Genomic DNA, 18,048 nt, shown 5'->3' on the forward strand with positions numbered 1-18,048 from the left:
TGACATGGGCGTAGCCAGGTTTTTTGTTGGGGAGGGCCTTTTGCTTGGGAAGGCATAACCTCAGTTACCTATGTATTTTTTATGGGGGGGGGCAGCTGCCCCACCCTGTCCCCCCTTGGCTACACCCATGACTCTCAATTTGGCCCATGAGTCTGTTTTGGCAAAGATTAAGCCCACTAGTCTAATTTGTCATCTTCACTTCTGCCAGTCACCTCCATATTGTATTTCTGTTTCTTTCCAGTTGGGTTCTTACTATGGGGCTGAAGTCTGCTCCGTTGACCTAGATGAAGACAACAATACCGACCTTGTTCTGATCGGGGCTCCCCATTATTACAGTAAGAACCAAGGTGGGCTTGTTGATGTCCGCTCTATGAATGACCAGGTGAGGAAACGCACCAGTGGTAGGGCTGGGAAGGGTGGGTGGGTGGGAAGAAGGGGCAAGGAGGAGGATGGACCAGACTTGCTCACATCTGGAATAATAATAATAATAATAATAATAATAATAATAATAATAATAATAAAAAAAATAAATAATAATTTATTTATACCCCGCCCATCTGGCTGGGTTTCCCCAGCCACTCTGGACGGCTTCCAACAGAACACTAAAATACAATAACCTATTAAACATTAAAAGCTTCCCTAAACAAGGCTGCCTTCAGATGTCTTCTAAAAGTTTGGTAGTTACTTTTCTCTTTGACTTCTGGTGGGAGGTTGTTCCACAGGGCGGGTGCCACTACTGAGAAGGCCCTCTGCCTGGTTCCTTGTAACTTGGCTTCTTGTAGTGAGGGAACTGCCAGAAGGCCCTCGGCACTGGACCTCAGTGTCCGGGCAGAACGATGGGGGTGGAGACGCTTCTTCAGGTATACTGAACCAAGGCCGTTTAGGGCTTTCAAGGTCAGCACCAACACTTTGAATTGTGCTCGGAAACGTACTGGGAGCCAGTGTAGTTCTTTCAAGACCGGTGTTAAATGGTCTCGGTGGCCGCTCCCAGTCACCAGTCTAGCTGCCGTATTCTGGATTAGTTGTAGTTTCTGGGTCACCTTCAAAGGTAGCTCCACCTAGAGTGCATTGCAGTAGTGTAAGCAAGAAATATCTAGAGCATGTACCACTCTGGTGAGACAGTCTGCCGGCAGGTAGGGTCTCAGCCTGTGTACCAGATGGAACTGATACACAGCTGCCCTGAACTTCTGGAAAAACTGAACTTCTGCTCCATCCAGCTTTCATGGGAAATGTTGGGATGCAGCTCAGCTTGATGAGTGGTTAATGCAGATAGAGAGGGGAATTTTTAAAGATTCCCAAACTTTCTCACTGTCCTTGGATCTCTGTGCTGAACTTTCCTTTGATGTTAGACTGATAAAGCTGATCAAATTTCCTTCCTTGCACTCTTGCTTCTGAAGCTGATGGGGAAAGGGCATCTGTGGCTGTATCTCTGCTGAATGCGAGGGGGGTGTAATAGAATAGGGTTGAATAGGAGAGTTGGAAGGGACCACGAGGGTCATCTAGTCCAACCCCCTGCAATCTTTTGCGCAACGTGGGGCTCGAACTCATGACCCTTGAGATTAAGAGTCTCATGCTCTACCAACTGAGCTATCCCAGGAGCCAAGCATGGCTCTGCTGCATCTCCAGATTTAGTTAGAACTAAGAACTCTTTTCTACCCAAGTATGTCTTGCCTATAAAAAAACCCCACCTCGGCCCTTTTTATTTTCCATACCAAGTGTCTCTGTGTGCGACTGCAACCAAGGTGAGCTTGCTCTCCTAGCAAGGACTCGGTATGCAGTCAGTTTCCAAGCTGTGTGCTAACTCTGCAGAGTATAATCAACACATTTTATTTTCAAGAAGCATTTGAAGGCCGCTCTCTTTACTTTCTCCTGTGATTGGTGTTGTGTACTGAAGTTCTCACCCTGGGCCAGCAGGGGGATACTGTAGATAGTTTTCACTCAGGTCCACATATGCAAATAAGGAATTGAAAGTGACGTTCAGTGATTGGATAGTTACAGAAAGTTGTTACTGTTGCTTGTAGTTGAGCTCTGTATAAGCAGGATGGCTGAACCCTTCAGTTCAGTTCTGTTCTGGCCTGTGAATAAACAAGAGCTGTTTGAAGAATCTCTGTGTCGTCTGATATGTTCACCCACAACTTAACAATTGGCTTCCGTTATGCCCTTTCCCTGGGCACAGTCTCTTCTTGGGGCCAAGCTAGATGCGATATTGTGTGAAAGCAATTAATGCATACATTAAAAATGAATAAATAGCCACCTGGGAGTGAGGGAGAGCAGCAATAGAACCACAGCCACACTCTGCCACAATGATCCCTGTCTGAAGCTGCTCTTAGCCCTGTTGCTGCCAGTGGACACTTCTCTCTCAAGATTAGTAGCAGCTCTGAGAGGTGATTTTTCATTGGAGTCACAGCAGGGAAATGAAAGGATTAACCCTTCCCGGCACACTGCAGAGCTGTTTCAAAGTGTTGAAGTCGTCATGGGTTGTATCCAGCTAAGTTCTACTCAGTGTAGAAATGGATGGATCCAAGTAAGGATTAGCATTGCACAACCTCCGCCCGCCCCCTCCAAATTTTAATTGTTTACTTACAAGTCAACCATGGTACAAAACTGGACCTTAAATTGTAACACCAAGGCAGAGACTGCCATCTTGAGCTCATAGGTGAAATAAGATTTAACTGGGGGACTCATGTTCACTAGGACAGTAAAGATCATTGTCAGGCCCCAGAAAGTTGATTGAGGTCCGTTTAATCCAGGATATGTGTTTTGCTTGTATTGTCTCATTGCTTTTAGAGAATGGTCTTAGCTCATCTTCCCACTGTGTCTATTTTTTTTAAAAAAATGTCATACTAATGCTGCTTTAAGTGCTGTTCCTTCTTCCGGTTATTGATTGTTAAATGTTGGAGCCGTTTTAATGCCAAATATATTTGCCGCCTTCACATTTTGTTATGGGAAGTTGGAGAGGGTATAACTGTGTTAATAAGTCACACGCCTCCCGGCAGGGTCACCTTGTTTCCCTCCAAACACTTCGTGGGGAGCCTGGCAGCAGCTTTGGCCGTTTTGGGGCAGCACTCTGCGCTTTAGGGGACATAAGCGGGGATGGCTTTGCAGATGTGGCGATAGGAGCCCCCATGGAGGATGAAGATCGTGGGGCCATTTACATCTTCCTAGGAGAAGCAGGCGGGCTGAAAAAACACCACAGCCAGGTGAGCCTGAGAGTCAAAAGTGCATATATTGTCTGTTTGTGTGTGGCAAGGTGGTCCAATGGTTAAAGAGCTAGGCCAGGGATGGGGAATGTGTGACCCTCCTGATGCTGGACTACAGTTCCCATCGTCTCTGACCAATGGCCATGCTGGCTGGGTGGCGGGGGGAGCACAGGTTTCCTATTCCTGACGTAGGCAATGCTGATTCACTCCTTCCACATCTCTCCATTGAATTCTTATGAGCCGATTTCTGAATCAGTCTCCACTGATCATTGATGAAATGGGAACAGTAAAGCAACAGAGTTGTTGGAAAGCAATTGCAGCCAGTTCTGGTTAGAAACCCAGTTCAATACATAATCTCAATAACCGCTCCCTTTTTGATGACAGATGTGATCCCCGCCTCCCCAGTATTGGGCCCAGAACCTCTTTGCACAGATTAATGCAGAATCTGTACTTCTATAATTAAAAAACAACAACAACAATAATAGATGTGACAACTTGCATCCAGTAACTAAACAGAACATTTTATAAATTCTGGCTGTTGTGGCGTGCGCGCGCGCGCACACACACACACACACACACACACACAAACACACACGTAAAAAGAAAGTGTGCTTCTTTTTTCAAAACTATTATAGTTTGCCCTATGCAGATTTAATTAATGAATCCTTTAAAGGACTTAAAATGGAATTGATTAATTGGCTAATATTTTCTTAATTGGGTCTAAAACAAAGGCGTTGGAGAAATGGGCAGTCGGAATAGCTGAACTGAGGGTGTGTCTGCCTCATCTGCTGAGGATCCCTAACCTTCCTTGTTCCCCTATTTTCTCTTTCTTTCCCCCTCAAAATATTTAGCGGATTGCTGCCAAGTCTCTCTCTCTGGTGCTCTATTATTTCGGACAGTCCATCCAAGGAAGAATGGATCTGAGCGAAGATGGACTGACTGACCTGGCTGTTGGGGCGCTAGGAAGCGCAATGCTGCTTCGGTAAGAATGGGCGAGGACGATGATGGGTGTGGATTGTGGGTGGGCCACAAAGGGCGGGACATAATTGCAATGTGTGTTCCCCAACTACCTCGAAATTCTGCATCCTGAACTAGATTTTAAAAACCTGCACAAACCAGTTGCGTGTACTCTGGCCAACTAGCCGTCAGTTTGGTGCACCCTAATGGCCTGCATTTTTCTGAGCATGGCTTGGGCCTGCTGTGGCAATTGCTACACCTTCCTGCCAGCTGTGATGCTGCCCCCATGTGGTGGGGAAGAAGAAGGCTCTTAATATATCAGGCTGCTGGGAGTGTGGATACGCTAGCTCAGGGGTCAGCAAACTAAGGCCTGGGGGTCGGATGCAGCCCACCAGGCTCATAAATCTGGCCCGTGGACCCTGCCACCCACTTGGTCAGTCCCCGCATGCTGTGGACACCTTGCTGTGCAGGGACTGACTTCTGCGACGCTGGCACGGCTTCTGGGTGGGAAGCTCCTGCCGCCGATCTGAAGCCGCGGACGGCTCTGGGCAGGCGGCGACGCTGGTGTGGCTTCGAATTGGTGCAGGAATTTCCTGCAGCCAATCTGAAACCTTGCCGCCTGCGGCTGAGGTAAACCCGGTGCGGCCATGGACAGAGAGGCTGGCGGGCAGGCGGCGGGTCTGGGCCGCGGCATGGGCATTGTGAAGGGTGCGTCGCGGGGCTTCAGCCAGAGCTTGGCACACCTGCTTGCCCTGTGCCTGGTGCCCTGCTCGGTGCTGCTGCTGGTGGCACGCTTGGCGGCCACGCTGGAGCAGCTGGAGGGCGAGCTGCGTGCCACCTGCCCGGTGCTCCGAGTGCGTGGCCTGCCCGCCGACCTGGCCTCAGAGAATGGACCACAGCATGTGGTGCACGCCTCCTGGGAGCTCTGCAGGGATGGGCTGATGGAGCAGCTGCTGCTCGTCAACAACGCCGGTGAGCGGGCGGCGCAGATACGTGCTCCTGAGCACGTGCAGAGTGCGTTCCTCCTCCAGGTCCAGAGGCAGCTGCAGAACCGGCTTGCAGGGTATTTATACTTTTCAAAATATAGCCCGACCTCCGACAAGGTCTGAGGGACAGTGGACCGGCCCCCTGATGAAAAAGGTTGCTGACCCCTGCGTTAGCTGGAGTCTATAGGTGTTGCAAGACCAAGCGTGGTGAATATGAAGCCCAGAGACCTATGTGGAGTCCGAGTGGGGCACTTCCTGCTCCAGGAAGTTAATGTGGGGCTGGGTTCCAGACTGGGCCTGATCCAGAGCTGCTGGCAATTTGGACAACTGCTGGTTTGAACAGGCCTCCCCTTTTATCCCCTGCCTCCCAGATCTCGTCCTGTTTTCATAATCAACTCTTCGCTGACTTTCTCTCATCGCTGGATCCCCTTGGATGACCCTAAGTGTGGAAGCGGGAACGTTTCAGGAATTGCCCCCCGCGGGAAAACCAGTCTTTGCTTCAACCTAAAACTCATCAGCACAAAATGGACCCACGGTAAAGGCGCCATCTCAGTTCTCCTTTTGCTTAGTTATTTTTTTATTTTTCGTGGACTTGTTTGTTCCTTTCCCCTCACTTATTCTCTCTGCAGCTGCTCATTATCTTATCATTTTTTTTTGGAATCCCATTCTCCCAGCCTGACTCTTATTGCTTATTTTCTCACTTGTTTTTCTTATCCACTCCCTCTTGCGTTAAAAATGATGTTTAAGATCAACAATTCTTTCTGACTTTCATTTTCTCAGTGATTCTCTCATTAAATTCATAGTGACTCCAGACTCCCATTTAGCGCAGGAATCGGGAGCCCCTGGGCCTCCAGATGTTGCTGAACCAGAACTCCCATCAGCCCTAGCAAGCATGGCTATGGGTCAGGAATGATGAGAGCTGGTGTTCAGTACATCTTGGACAGCCAAAATGTTTAGTTCGTTCTGCTCCTGTGATCCAATTTGTTTCTATGTTTTGGAAAGAAAATAGGTGCCCTGCAAGCTGCGATCTCATTTACTCTCCGGTCTGATGCTAAGCAGTCTCCATCACGCCTGACGCTAGAGAATGAGGCTTCCACATTCTCAGACACCATCCTGGTTGGAACTAGGCCAGTCTGCGTCGATAAGATTCTCCATGCTCCAGTAGGTTGAAATATGGCACCATGGGTAATTGTAGGGGTGTGTGTGTGTTTGTGTGTTTGTGTGTGTGTGTGAGAGAGAGTGCTAGGAATATCTAATGCAGAATTATCTCAGCACCTCACCAGACTTCAGCTCCCAGAATCCTTTGGTAGAAGCCATGACAGTTACAATGGTCTAAAAGTGATACAGTAAACAACCCTCCTGTTGGAGAAACACTGATTTTTGGAAGCTCACAGTATTTAGAAACATTGCTGTGGGAATGATCACTGCATTTTCAGGGAGAAATGTATTGGCTGAGTGGAAACTTGTGATTCCCTTTTTTTTTTTTTTTTACTATCTTTCAGCTCTGCCTGGATGATTCCTTCTCTCCACTTGTGCTACGGGCAGATGTAACGGCCGAGGGGGAACCAGATGCCTCTGCAAGGAACCTACGCCCTGTCCTGGACCCTGGAACTAATTTGTCTACTGAGATCAAGGTCTTATTTCCTGGCCATTTCCCTTTCAAGCCCATCTCCTAGGACCTAGGACAAAGCCTCTTCCATCAAAGAAACAGCTCAGCCCAGAGTACTTAGTACAGAGGGATTTGTTGACTGGGCAGCCCTCAAATGTTCTAAATAAATGAACCTTGCTTAATCTAAGCAGATCTAGGCCTGGTCAGTGCCTGGGTGGTGGAACCTTGTCCATGCCACAGGGAAAGTATTATAAATGTAATAATAAATACTGAATGCACAGTGGGAATAGAAATCAGCAACTTTGTTGCCTTAGTTTAACAATGATGACCAAAAGAAATACAGTGGTACCTTGGTTCTCAAACACCTTGGTACTCAAACAACTTGGAACCCAAACACTGCAAACCCGGAAGTAAGTGTTCCGGTTTGCGAACTTTCTTCAGGAGCTGAACTTGGTTCGAGTGCCACACTTCCATTTTGAGTGTTACGCTGAGTTCTGTCTGTTTTTGCTATTTATTTTGTGTTTTTGTTTTTGTGGCTCTTTTTGTTTCTGTTTTTGTGACTGCGTGGAATCCAGTTCAGCTACTGACTGATTGATTGTGTGACTGCAGTACATTGTTTACTGCTTTCATTTTATGGATCAGTGGTCTTGTTAGATAGTAAAATTCTTGATAAATTGCTGTTTTAGGGGTTGTTTTTAAAAGTCTGGAACAACTTAATCCATTTTGCATTACTTTCTATGGGAAAGCGTGCCTTGTTTTGGAGCGCTTTGGTTTCGGAATGGACTTAAGTTTGAGAACCCAAGGTACCACTGTAGATGAAAGGATAAGGGAAAAAACATTCTCACAGAGAACTTGTATGTTTCTGTAGACTTTACCGAAATATTTATTTATTAATTAAAACATCTCAACCACGCTTCATTCAAATATATCTCAGCACAAAACCCCAAAATGCAATACAAGCAAAACATGACCCTGGTCTGGCCCAAGCAGTGACCCCAGCCAGGAGGTGTCTGTTGGCCACAGAGACCTGGGGTCCCAGGGTCACGTACTGGTAATCCCATTTCAATAATCAGTCAGGAAAGTCAGACCAAGGAGAAGCCACATTCCAGCAGGGGCAAAGCCAAACAACCTGAGCTTAGAGTCCAGGGGGCAGGGCCAGGCCAAGCAGAGTTATGGTTGCAATGAGGTTAGCCAAGCAAAGCGAGAGGCTAGATCCAGATAAGCAAACTCACGCAAGCTAGGAGAGGTCCCAGCAATCCAAACAGGGAGCACCATGGATAGCTCCAAGTAGCCTCCCGGTGAGAAACGAGAAAAGACCTTGGAACACCCTCGGAGGCTCATTTCCTTTTATATTGCCAGGTTCCCTTCAAGCAAGACTGCGGCCTCGATAAAATTTGTGTATCTGACCTTCGAATCTCCTTTAACTTTTCAGGGTGAGTAGCCTATTTTGTGCCTACGAGGGCCATCCCAATATTTTTTTGCTGCCCTTAGATGCTGTGCCTCCGGACCCCTTCCCGGTTGGTTGGAGCATGGTGCCGGTAGCACCGAGGTTGCAGGTTCAATCCTCGTATAGGGCAGCTGCATCTTCCTGCAACTCTGCAAATGCTATGATTCCAGTGGTGCCCTGTCACTGACCTTCACTGAGCAGCAACGCTTCTGAACATCGCAGGAGGGGAGAGTAGTGCTGTCGTGCTCAGGCCCTGCTTGTGGGCTTCCCCCAGGCATGTGATTGGCCACTGTGAGAACAGGATGCTGGATGTGGAGGGTGACTGGCCTGATCCAACAGGATCCTTGCTATGCTCTTACTCGGAAACAGGAGCCAAGAGGTGCAACCCTGCCATTCTCTCGGAGGTTGCATGGGATGTTGGGTTGTGACTCTTGGCAAGTATGAAGCAGTGAACGAGCCAAGAAATAATAAAATGATGATGATGATGATGATGATGATGATGATGATGATGATGATAATAATAATAATAATAATATTTTATTATGTATACTCCGCCCATCTGGCTGGGTTTCCCCAGCCACTCTGGGCGGCTTCCAACAGAATATTAAAATACAATAGACCAGAACATGTGGGGGTGAACCTCTTTAATCATGTGCTTGCCAGTTACTTTAATGCGCAACCTGAGTGTTTCTCCCAGAATTCCCCATACACCAGGGATCCTGAGAGTCCCTCTTGGCTCACACAGATTATTGGCTTTCTTCAGGCACCTTGAGCTGAGTAGTGGGAGTCAGGTGATCTGCTTCACCAGCTAGGACAAAGTGACATTGATCATTAGGTCAAATTCTTTACCATTGTTTTCTTACAACTCTAGTGGTGTGACTGTGCCCATTTTACAGAGGGAGAAACAGAGGTGAAGAGACAGAGAGACTTAGGAACATAGGAAGCTGCCTTATATTGAGTCAGGCCATTGGTCCATCCAGCTAAGAATTGTCTACACTGACAGACAGGGTTTTGTCTCAGCCCTACCTGGGGATTGAACTTGGGACCTTCTGCATGCAAGGCAGATGCTTTAACCACTGAGCCATGTTGCTCAAAGGGAACTTCCAGCTTGCCCAGCGTCTAACTAGTGAGTTCCTGGAGACTGAGCAAATGTTTCTCTCAATAAATTTCAGGTCAAAAGGTCTTAAACTGAGTCCAAATTTCATACTGAACTTAACACTGAAACTAGAAAACGTGGGAGAGGCAGCGTACAACCCACACCTTTCATTTTACTACTCTTCTGTTTTGTCCTTCCGAGGGCATTCCGTTCTTCAGGTGAGTTGGATGAATAATTCGGGGGTGGGGGAGAGTAGAAGATGGGGAAAGGTTGGAGGCAGAGGATGCCAGGGATTCTGGAAGACAACTGAAGACTTGTGGATAAGGAGATGAGTGTCTGATAATAAGAATAAGATATAGGCTCAGCTACCAATCTGTTGTTTATAAACCCCTCCTCCAATATATGAAACCAAAAATAGTTTCTGGAGACTTAAGCCCTGAGCATATTATCTGGAGATAAAGCAGAGGTTTGGTGGCCAGCTGTCATGTATGATCTAGTTGAAATTCCTGCTTTGCAGGGGTTGGGATGAGATAACCTTTCCGGTCCCTTCCAACTCTACAATTCTATGAAAGTTACAGAGACTTGTATTTTTTCCAAGGGAGGGGAAAGGAGCTTGTGAGGGGCAATTCTGAAGGGTGGGAGAGGAGTTGACCCAAGGGGGAAAGGCTAAGCGGTCCCCTTGGTCCCTAGTTCAAGACTGCAGCCTCCCTTGGCTGCTGTTCGTTTAAACAACCAAGACCCCTTGAAAAAATGTGCATGTGGCCCCATGCAGTTCCGCCCAGGGTGGAAGTGGTGGGGAGCCTCACCTGTCTTAAGCCTTCTTGCCTGTTCATTCTGTTTTCTGCTACTTTGTGGTAAACAACAGAAATCTCTATTCCTCCTTTGTAATTCGCTTGTGATTTTACTTATATGATTCATACCCCCCTCCATCCCTCATTCAAGTCCAATTGGCGTCTCTCCCCGGCCTGCCAAATGCACGGACCCCAAGGAAATGCGTCAGTCCGTCACAGCTCCTGCCGCTTCAACCCACCAGTCCTCAAGGGAGGCACCCAGGTAACGAGTGGAAGTGGAAGCCTGAGAAAATCAATGTGCGAGTGAAATGGAATAATTGGGCTATGAGAGAGAGAGAGAGAGAGAGAGAGAGAGAGAGAGAGAGAGAGAGAGAGAGAGAGTGTTTTAAGAATGTGAAAAAGGTACAGGAAAGAAGAGAACAGGGTGTTAGATTGTGGTATGTGATGCATTTATAGGCAGGGCTGCTGGTGTTCCCCAGAAGCGCAGAATTCAGCATTGCTCTTTCTATTTTGGTTCTTAACCCCCCCCCCCACCCCTGTTTCTCGTCCATATGCCAGGATGGGGGATCATTACACTGTGTGGCGTGTGTGGTGACATCTAAGAAGCCAGAGAGAGCTGTCAGATTTGAATAGTATGAGTAGTCTTTTGCCTTTCTCTGCGACTGGTAGAAGCCAAATCAGTTATGTAAAATAAGCGAAAGGGAGCAGATCTGCTACCTCTGTGCAATTCATACAGGCTGCTGGGTTACTGCCAGGGCCAACCTCAATAGTGAGGTCAGATGTTTGCTGGCCCTCCAAGACCAGCAGAGGGCTCAGCTCCCCAACAGCCCCTTCAGTCTCTTCACTTTGCACAGGGAATTCCAGAAGCTCAGGAGCAGCACGGAGAGAATATTTGCGCACCATGCATCTTCCAAGTTAAAGGGAGGCATAGAAATCGTGGAACTGGTTACCTAGCTTAACACAACATTTAATTTGGGGGTGCTGGGCAGTGGGATGCAGAGAGCACACTTTCCTGTTGATATCAGATGCTTTTGACTCTGGACCGATGGCTTCATTGGGATTTTGAACTGTCTCCCCCTCATTCTAGCCAACTCTCAAGACTTAAATGATCCAACACTGGTTTGATTCTACTGAGAATGTCCGACAGTCAAGAAATTATTAGTTTTAAGATGAGAATAAATATATCTAGAGGTCCAGCATCTTCTAACCTTCTGGACCTGTGTGATCTATCAGCTGTGCCACCTATACGAAAATGGGCATTCGGTCTTGCTTTTATTTAAAAGTTTAAGAAAGAATGATGGGGGTGGGTAACAGAGCCAAAATGGAAAACTGTGTGTCTACAGACTCAACCATTTCTGCCTTTTGTTCTCTCAAGGCCGTACTCCAGATTTCCCTCCAGTCCTCGAAAGGCGACTCTTGGAATGACACTTTTGCTTACTTCGACATCCGAGCCCACAGGTAGGGGAAGGCACAGCATGTGTCTGTCTGCCTCTGCGACTTCTCCTTGCCCATCACTAACTCTCCTTTCGCTTGTGGCCTTCCAGTGAGAACGAGAACGACACACTGAGCGACAACGAGGCCACAGGCCGGCTGCCTGTGCTGCACCGAGTCAACGTCATCGTCAAGGGGTAATTGAACACCCACACACCCTTGTCCCCCACGGAGAGCCATGAGGGAGGGTCAGAAGGAGGCTGTACATTTTGGACCTTACACAACAAACAGCCTCACATAACAGGAAGGAACCATAGCATCTCCAGTTGAACAGCAGTGGGGAACTTTAGGCCTGGGGGCCAAATGCTTCTCTGTCTGGCCCTTGGAGGCACACTAACCTCCTTTGCACCCTGTGTGGCTTTGATTGGCTGAAATCTTGAACCCCGATAATGCCTCTTGTTTGTCTGGACGAAGGATAGAGATCGGGGTGTGATTGTCTGTAGAAACTAGCCAATATGCTATTGATAAAATTTACCCCTGTTGCCCTGCCCACTTTTGTCTAAGGCCCCTCCCACTATTGACATGGGGCCTTTGGGAGGTTCCTCAGAAGGGAATGTAGCCCCCAGGATGAGTAGACCCACCCCACCCCCGAGTTAAAGGGGTGCCATACACATGCGTCACGAAACCTCTTGATTCCTCTTGGGAGCAAGAAAATTGATCATGTGTTCTAGCTCTCGGGGGAAAAATTGCCAGGGGTGGGAAATGCTCACCCCTTGGAGCCACAGAGAGAGTGAAAAATTCAGAGTTTCCTACAACCTGAAAAGTCCCACAATTCATCATGATTTTTAGCAAATCCTGAGTGCCTTTGCTCTATCCCTGGCATCTCCCTGATAATTTTGGCAAAATGTTCCATTTAATACTGGACGAGATCTCGATGTCCTACATAAACATTTGTCTTTCCCCAGGCTGGCGTCCACGGCGTACCTCAATTTCTCCACCAAGATGCCACAGAAGAAGACTCTCACGCATGCCTTTGAGGTAATGTGTCTTCTTCTCCCTTCTGTAGACAACCACACAGGCCAAACACCTGTCCACCCTCCTGTCGTGTCTCCCTGTGTCCGTACTTTAGAGCAAGAATGGGGAACCCGTGGCCTCGAGATGTTGGTAGATTACACTTCCCACCTTTCCATGACAGATGGTCATTCTGACTAGGACTGATGGGAACTGGTGTCCAACTCTAGCTGGAGGACCACTGGTTCCCCAGTCCTGCTTTGCAGGAACAAAGCTCTTTGAGGCTCATCTCCCAGCCACCCCGCCCTCTAAGATCTGAGGGAGAGGCCTCAATTTCAGTTCCTTCCATTTGCGACCTGACAAAAATGTTTTGGGGTTTTTTACAACAGTTTTTGACCACCTGATTGATAATTTCTATCAACTTTCTGCTGATCTTCCAATGCAGGTTAGAAATTTGGACTCGCCCGCTACTCCAGTCAACGTGACCTTTGAACTCCCCTTCAACACTGAAGTCGGATTCTCCTGGAATGTAACCCCATCCCACAGAGATGTGGTGAGTAAAAGAGGAAGGGGGCGCTCCAGAGGGGGTGCCTTATAAATTAGAAGTTGTGTGAGGTGGGATTTCTGGACAATTGGGGGTGGGTGGGAAATGGGATAATGGAATGAGAGTTGAATAGATTTGGAGGGGAGGGTGCTTTGGAGATACATCTTGTTTGTAGCATATATAATTATTACTACTATTATTTAAATGTTTATAATCTGCACTTACATGAGCTATAGGAGAATGGCCTTCATCACATAAAATAGAAGAAAAGTCATTCCATATATATCCGTAAAACCTAATTAACATCAGTAATACTGGCTGGTTAAAAAGAGACGCCCACTTTATGAAGACCTGTCTAAATAGTACAGTTTTGGGGAGACGTCTAAAAGAGGGCAGCGACAGTTCCTGTGGAAGTGGTGGGGAGTTCCACAGGGCAGGGCCTGCCACACTAAAGCTCAGCTCCTAAGAAAGGCTGTCTGGACTTCAGGTGGATGAGGAACCACCAGAGAATGAAGTGCCCCCTCAGGTGGTCTCCGTGATCAGGGTGGAGTATGAGGGATCAGGCAGTTCTTAAAGTACTTTGGGCCCAAGTTAAATCAGGGCTTTGTGAATTAACACAAGAAATGTGGAGCTGGCAAATCAGCAACAAGCGCAAACTCTCTCAGCAGTGGAATAGCATGTTGCCAATAACTTCCCCTGGGAGGTATTTGGCCTCTGCGTTCTGCACACCGTCTGGACCAGATACAAGGGCAGCCCCACAGAAAGCAAGTTACAGTAATCAAATAAAAACCAACGGTGAACTCAGACAAAATGCTACAGTCCGCATACAAGTGGTATCAGCAGCTTGGGTGACCTGCAAGCACTTCTGCAAACAACGGCAGCAACAAAACTTCAAGTGGGGACCGGAAACCCCCAGAGGCAGCCCAGGGAGAGCTGGACCAGCTCAGTGGATGTGAAATGCTGACCTACTGTTGAGTGAGGGTTGGGGGGCAGAATATCCCGGGAGAGGGCATGGCTGGCTGGCTGGAATACAGGAGTGCCACCTTTACCCCTAACAGAGTATTGCCTGTTTTCTTCCAGATAAACCCGTCCTCATGTCCAATAATGCCCTTGCCCAGAACAAGTCCCAAGACTGAAGACCTCAAAGGACCCATCACAGTAAGAACCTGGTGGAAAATGCAGGGTTGGCCGGTGGTTCATAGAAGGGTGTCTCTCTTGCCCAGGACAGACACACAGCTGCCTCGGGAGTGGAAAGGACATTTAGTAACCCTAAGGTTCTCTGTATTTCGTGTTTTGACAGAGAGGCTGCTTGGGGGCCGCTGTCTGCTCCAAGTTTCAGTGCCTGATCGCCAATCTCTCTCGGGGAGAGTGGGTCAAGTTCAAATTTTCATGGAATTTTAGCATAGACAACATCGCTAGCAAGGTGAGTGGTGCTCCCTTCAAACGGTAAGGAATATGGTTGGAGGGGAAGTTTCCATTGGAAGCTTGGAAAAATAGGACTTTTTTTTTAAAAAAGATTACTTTTCCTAGATCAACCTCCACACCTGACCATTTATTTATCATTTGTATTTCTTTTAAAACATTTATATACTGTTGTATATCGGACAGCTTGAAAGCGCTGCACAAAATAGTAAAACAATAAATTAAATTGGACACTCTGAGGCAGCACCTCGCTTTTGGAACCTCCCTGCTGTTGATATTTGGCAAATGTCCTCCTTTCATTGCTGTTCATTTAATTGATTGCAACAAGTTTACCCAGACATATAATTCAGTTGCCTATATAGGTTTAAAAAGTTTAATTGGTTTTGTGTCTTAATGCTAATTATTGTACGTATATTAGGTTGTTTTTTTAAAAAAATATCGCTTTATGGGTTATAGCTGTGTCTCTATGCATTGTTTTATATGTACCCCGCTTAGAGAGTTCTTTGAGCAAGCAGTGTGTACATTTTTAGAAATAAAACAAAACAATAATATACAATCCATCATAATATTAAAGTCCTAATAATACAGTCATCACAATCATGGACAATGCACAGACCAATATTAGCAGCCTGTGTAAAGTGCGAAGTTTTTGGCATATTAAAAAATGCATAAACATTCTTGTGGGGTGGAAAATAATGAAAGAGCCCTCATTTGTATTTAGCTGGCTTTGGGAGTCTCTCTGTAGCAGGTACAGAGAAACTTTGGCCTTCCAGATGTTGCTGAACTCTTGGCCAGGTTTGCTAAGGCTGATGGGAGCTGTAGTTCAGCAGCATCTGGAGGGCCTGAAGAGTCCTCACTCTTTCCCTACAGAGTTGTGCCAGGGAGAGGGGAGACGTTGAAGACCAACTGTTATTTATCTGTTTAATTTGCCTTTTGATCCTACAGCTGACAGCCCAGAAACTCCATCTTCGGAGCGAAGCCTCTGCGGTGGTTGATGAGACCAGGTTTTTTCAGCCAGAAGAATTTCAGTTCAGTCAGGTAAACTTGGAGGACATGGTTATGTCAAGGACGTTGGACGTGTGTGCCTCACTGTGCAAATAGTGGAGCTGGTTACTGAGCACAGAATTCAGTTGCATGGAATCATAGAAATGTAGACTCAAAAGAATTGTAGTGTTTGAAGGGATCTCCAGGGTCATATCTAGTCCAATCCCTTGCAGTGCAGGAATCAGAGCTAAATAATGCCCAACAGATGGCCACCCAACTTTTGTTTAAAAACCTCTAATGAAGAAGAATGCCTTAAAGGTAAAGGGACCCCTGACCATTAGGTCCAGTCATGGCCGGCTCTGGGGTTGCGGCCCTCATCTCACTTTACTGGCCGAGGGAGCCAGCATACAGCTTCCAGGTCATGTGGCCAGCATGACTAAGCCGCTTCTGGCGAACCAGAGCAGTGCACGGAAACGCCGTTTACCTTCCCGCTGGAGCAGTACCTATTTATCTACTTGCACTTTGACTTGCTTTCGAACTGCTAGGTTGGCAGGAGCAGGGACCGAGCAACGGGAGCTCACCCCGTTGCAGGGATTCGAACCGCCAACCTTCTGATTCGGCAAGTCCTAGGCTCTGTGGTTTAACCCACAGCGCCTTGTGGGCCTCAAAAACTTGTTTTCAGTGCCCTGGAATGTATGAAGTAACATTAGGGGTGCCTCTGAGGATGTGCAGAGTTCTTACTCGGCACAATCAGCCACACAATAAGGTATGGCTTTCCCTGATATGCTTTGGTGACATTTAAACACCTGAACATACTAGCAAATTTCTTTTTTTGGGGGGGGGGTCAAGTCTGGCCCAGAGGATTTGAGGGGCACTGCTTATCGTTATGGGCAAGAACCCTGAGTGCCTTTCCTCTCCTTTGCAGATTAGCACTGAAGTTGAGCTGATTTCACCATTCAATCCCATCCCCATCATCGTTGGCAGCACCATCGGAGGAATCCTGCTCTTAGCCATCATCGTGGCAGTCCTGTTTAAGGTAGGCATCTCTCACTTTTGCCATCAGACAGACCTCAGAAGAGATATGGGATGCCCTGACAAGACTTAAACCAGGTCCCCCCCCCCTCTCTCTTCCCCCTTTCCAGATTGGATTCTTCAAACGCAATCGAGTGTCCCTAGCAGATGAAATTGCGTCAGAACCAGCTGGGCCCAGTGAACAAACTCCTCAAGCGACCAACTAGCTTACAAGGGAAGGAGGAATCATGTGGATCTGGGAGGCAGGACCTAAGGATTCCCTGGGGGAGAGGAATGGGATTTGAGAGGAGTCGTCTGCGGTCCAGGTAGAATGCTAAACTTAAGAAATGTTTTGAAGGAAAAGCAAGAAGTCTGCCTGGGTACAACCTAGCAATTTTGGCTGCTTCCAGACAGATGGCTCCTAGCACTAATAAATCGTTGCTGTTCTGCTGTAATCTACAAGAGGAGTTGCGAACTGTTTTCTATGTTAATTGAGTTGTTTCAAGTCGCCCGAGTTGCCATTTAAAAACAAAAATTCTGAGTGTTTCTTAAAAACACAAATAAAAACTTATTTATTTATATAGCACTAAAGTTTAATTTGTTTATAGGTGTGATTGCTCATTGCTACTCACATGAATTGTCAGAAATTTAAAGGTTGTGTCCCTCATTAGCCATGCTTTGGAGTAGACCCGTTGAAGTTAATTAATATGACTAACTTGGGTCCATTGATCTCAGCGGGTTTACTCTGTGTAAACCTTAGTTGGATGTGTTTAATGTTTGCGTTGTATCAGAAGCGTTTGATAAGAGAAAACAATGTTGCTAAAACGCTAGTGAGTGGACAGTTTAGGGGGGGGGGTTTGGGGGGGAATATCAGCAGTGCTAGACCACTTGTTAATTTAAGCAGTACTTAAATTAGGGGGAAAAGATGGAGGCGGCTTTGGGAAAACTCCTGTTACAATATGCAGACACCCAGTGGAATGTGTTTGACAGACTGGGTTAGGTGCAAGTGTCTGGAAATATTTTGTTCTCTCTGTACCAAGACATGTTGCTTCTGCCGTTTTGAAACAGAGGAAGTTGAGGCACAGTGAGCTCAGCAGAATGTCCCCATAAATTAAAAGGAATATGATTCAGACTTGTGTTGACATCTTCCTGTAATTTTCACCCTGTGCACCAAACACCTACAGTTTTCATAGAATTTCAGAGGAACCTGCTTTTTCTTCCAGCCTACCAAATTTCAAAATAGTTTAATTAATATATAATTTTCTAAGGACTCCTGAACTTAAGAGAGCCAGCAGTGGCTTCAGTGTTGGACTAAGACCAAGGAGACTCGGCTTCTGTTTGGCCACAAACCTTACTCTGCTTCTAGCTAGCCAACTTTGCAGGGTTATTGTGAGGCTAAAGGGTTTGCAGGCCACGTATGCAACTTTTGGCTTCCTTGGGTAGGGTAAAAATAATTTTGAAAATTAATGTATTGTTAGATGGTAGCTGTTCCCTGCTCTCAAACTCCTTCCCAGGGGGAATAAAGGAAAGAAAACCAGCAGGTTTCTCTCTTACAATGC

At 46.9% G+C, this 18,048-nt stretch overlaps 1 protein-coding gene across 1 annotated transcript in view; it reads left to right on the plus strand.

Moving 5' to 3' along the window:
- LOC114582491 (integrin alpha-X-like) overlaps window positions 1-17,619 on the plus strand; it is a 31,294-nt gene extending 13,675 nt beyond the window's left edge. Inside the window, exons 13-30 of the mRNA XM_028703566.2 lie at window positions 242-382; window positions 2,997-3,200; window positions 4,052-4,182; window positions 5,515-5,678; window positions 6,153-6,304; window positions 6,646-6,777; window positions 8,112-8,185; window positions 9,372-9,513; window positions 10,238-10,348; window positions 11,462-11,544; window positions 11,631-11,714; window positions 12,483-12,555; window positions 12,974-13,081; window positions 14,153-14,230; window positions 14,373-14,495; window positions 15,440-15,532; window positions 16,404-16,514; window positions 16,621-17,619. Of these exons, the coding sequence (XP_028559399.2) occupies window positions 242-382; window positions 2,997-3,200; window positions 4,052-4,182; window positions 5,515-5,678; window positions 6,153-6,304; window positions 6,646-6,777; window positions 8,112-8,185; window positions 9,372-9,513; window positions 10,238-10,348; window positions 11,462-11,544; window positions 11,631-11,714; window positions 12,483-12,555; window positions 12,974-13,081; window positions 14,153-14,230; window positions 14,373-14,495; window positions 15,440-15,532; window positions 16,404-16,514; window positions 16,621-16,716 (2,100 nt within the window). The 3' untranslated portion in view covers window positions 16,717-17,619. The remainder of the gene's footprint in view (window positions 1-241; window positions 383-2,996; window positions 3,201-4,051; window positions 4,183-5,514; window positions 5,679-6,152; window positions 6,305-6,645; window positions 6,778-8,111; window positions 8,186-9,371; window positions 9,514-10,237; window positions 10,349-11,461; window positions 11,545-11,630; window positions 11,715-12,482; window positions 12,556-12,973; window positions 13,082-14,152; window positions 14,231-14,372; window positions 14,496-15,439; window positions 15,533-16,403; window positions 16,515-16,620) is intronic.
- The last annotated feature ends 429 nt before the right edge of the window (window positions 17,620-18,048 follow it).

Source organism: Podarcis muralis, chromosome 13, assembly GCF_964188315.1.
Source record: "Podarcis muralis chromosome 13, rPodMur119.hap1.1, whole genome shotgun sequence".
NCBI lineage: Eukaryota > Metazoa > Chordata > Lepidosauria > Squamata > Lacertidae > Podarcis > Podarcis muralis.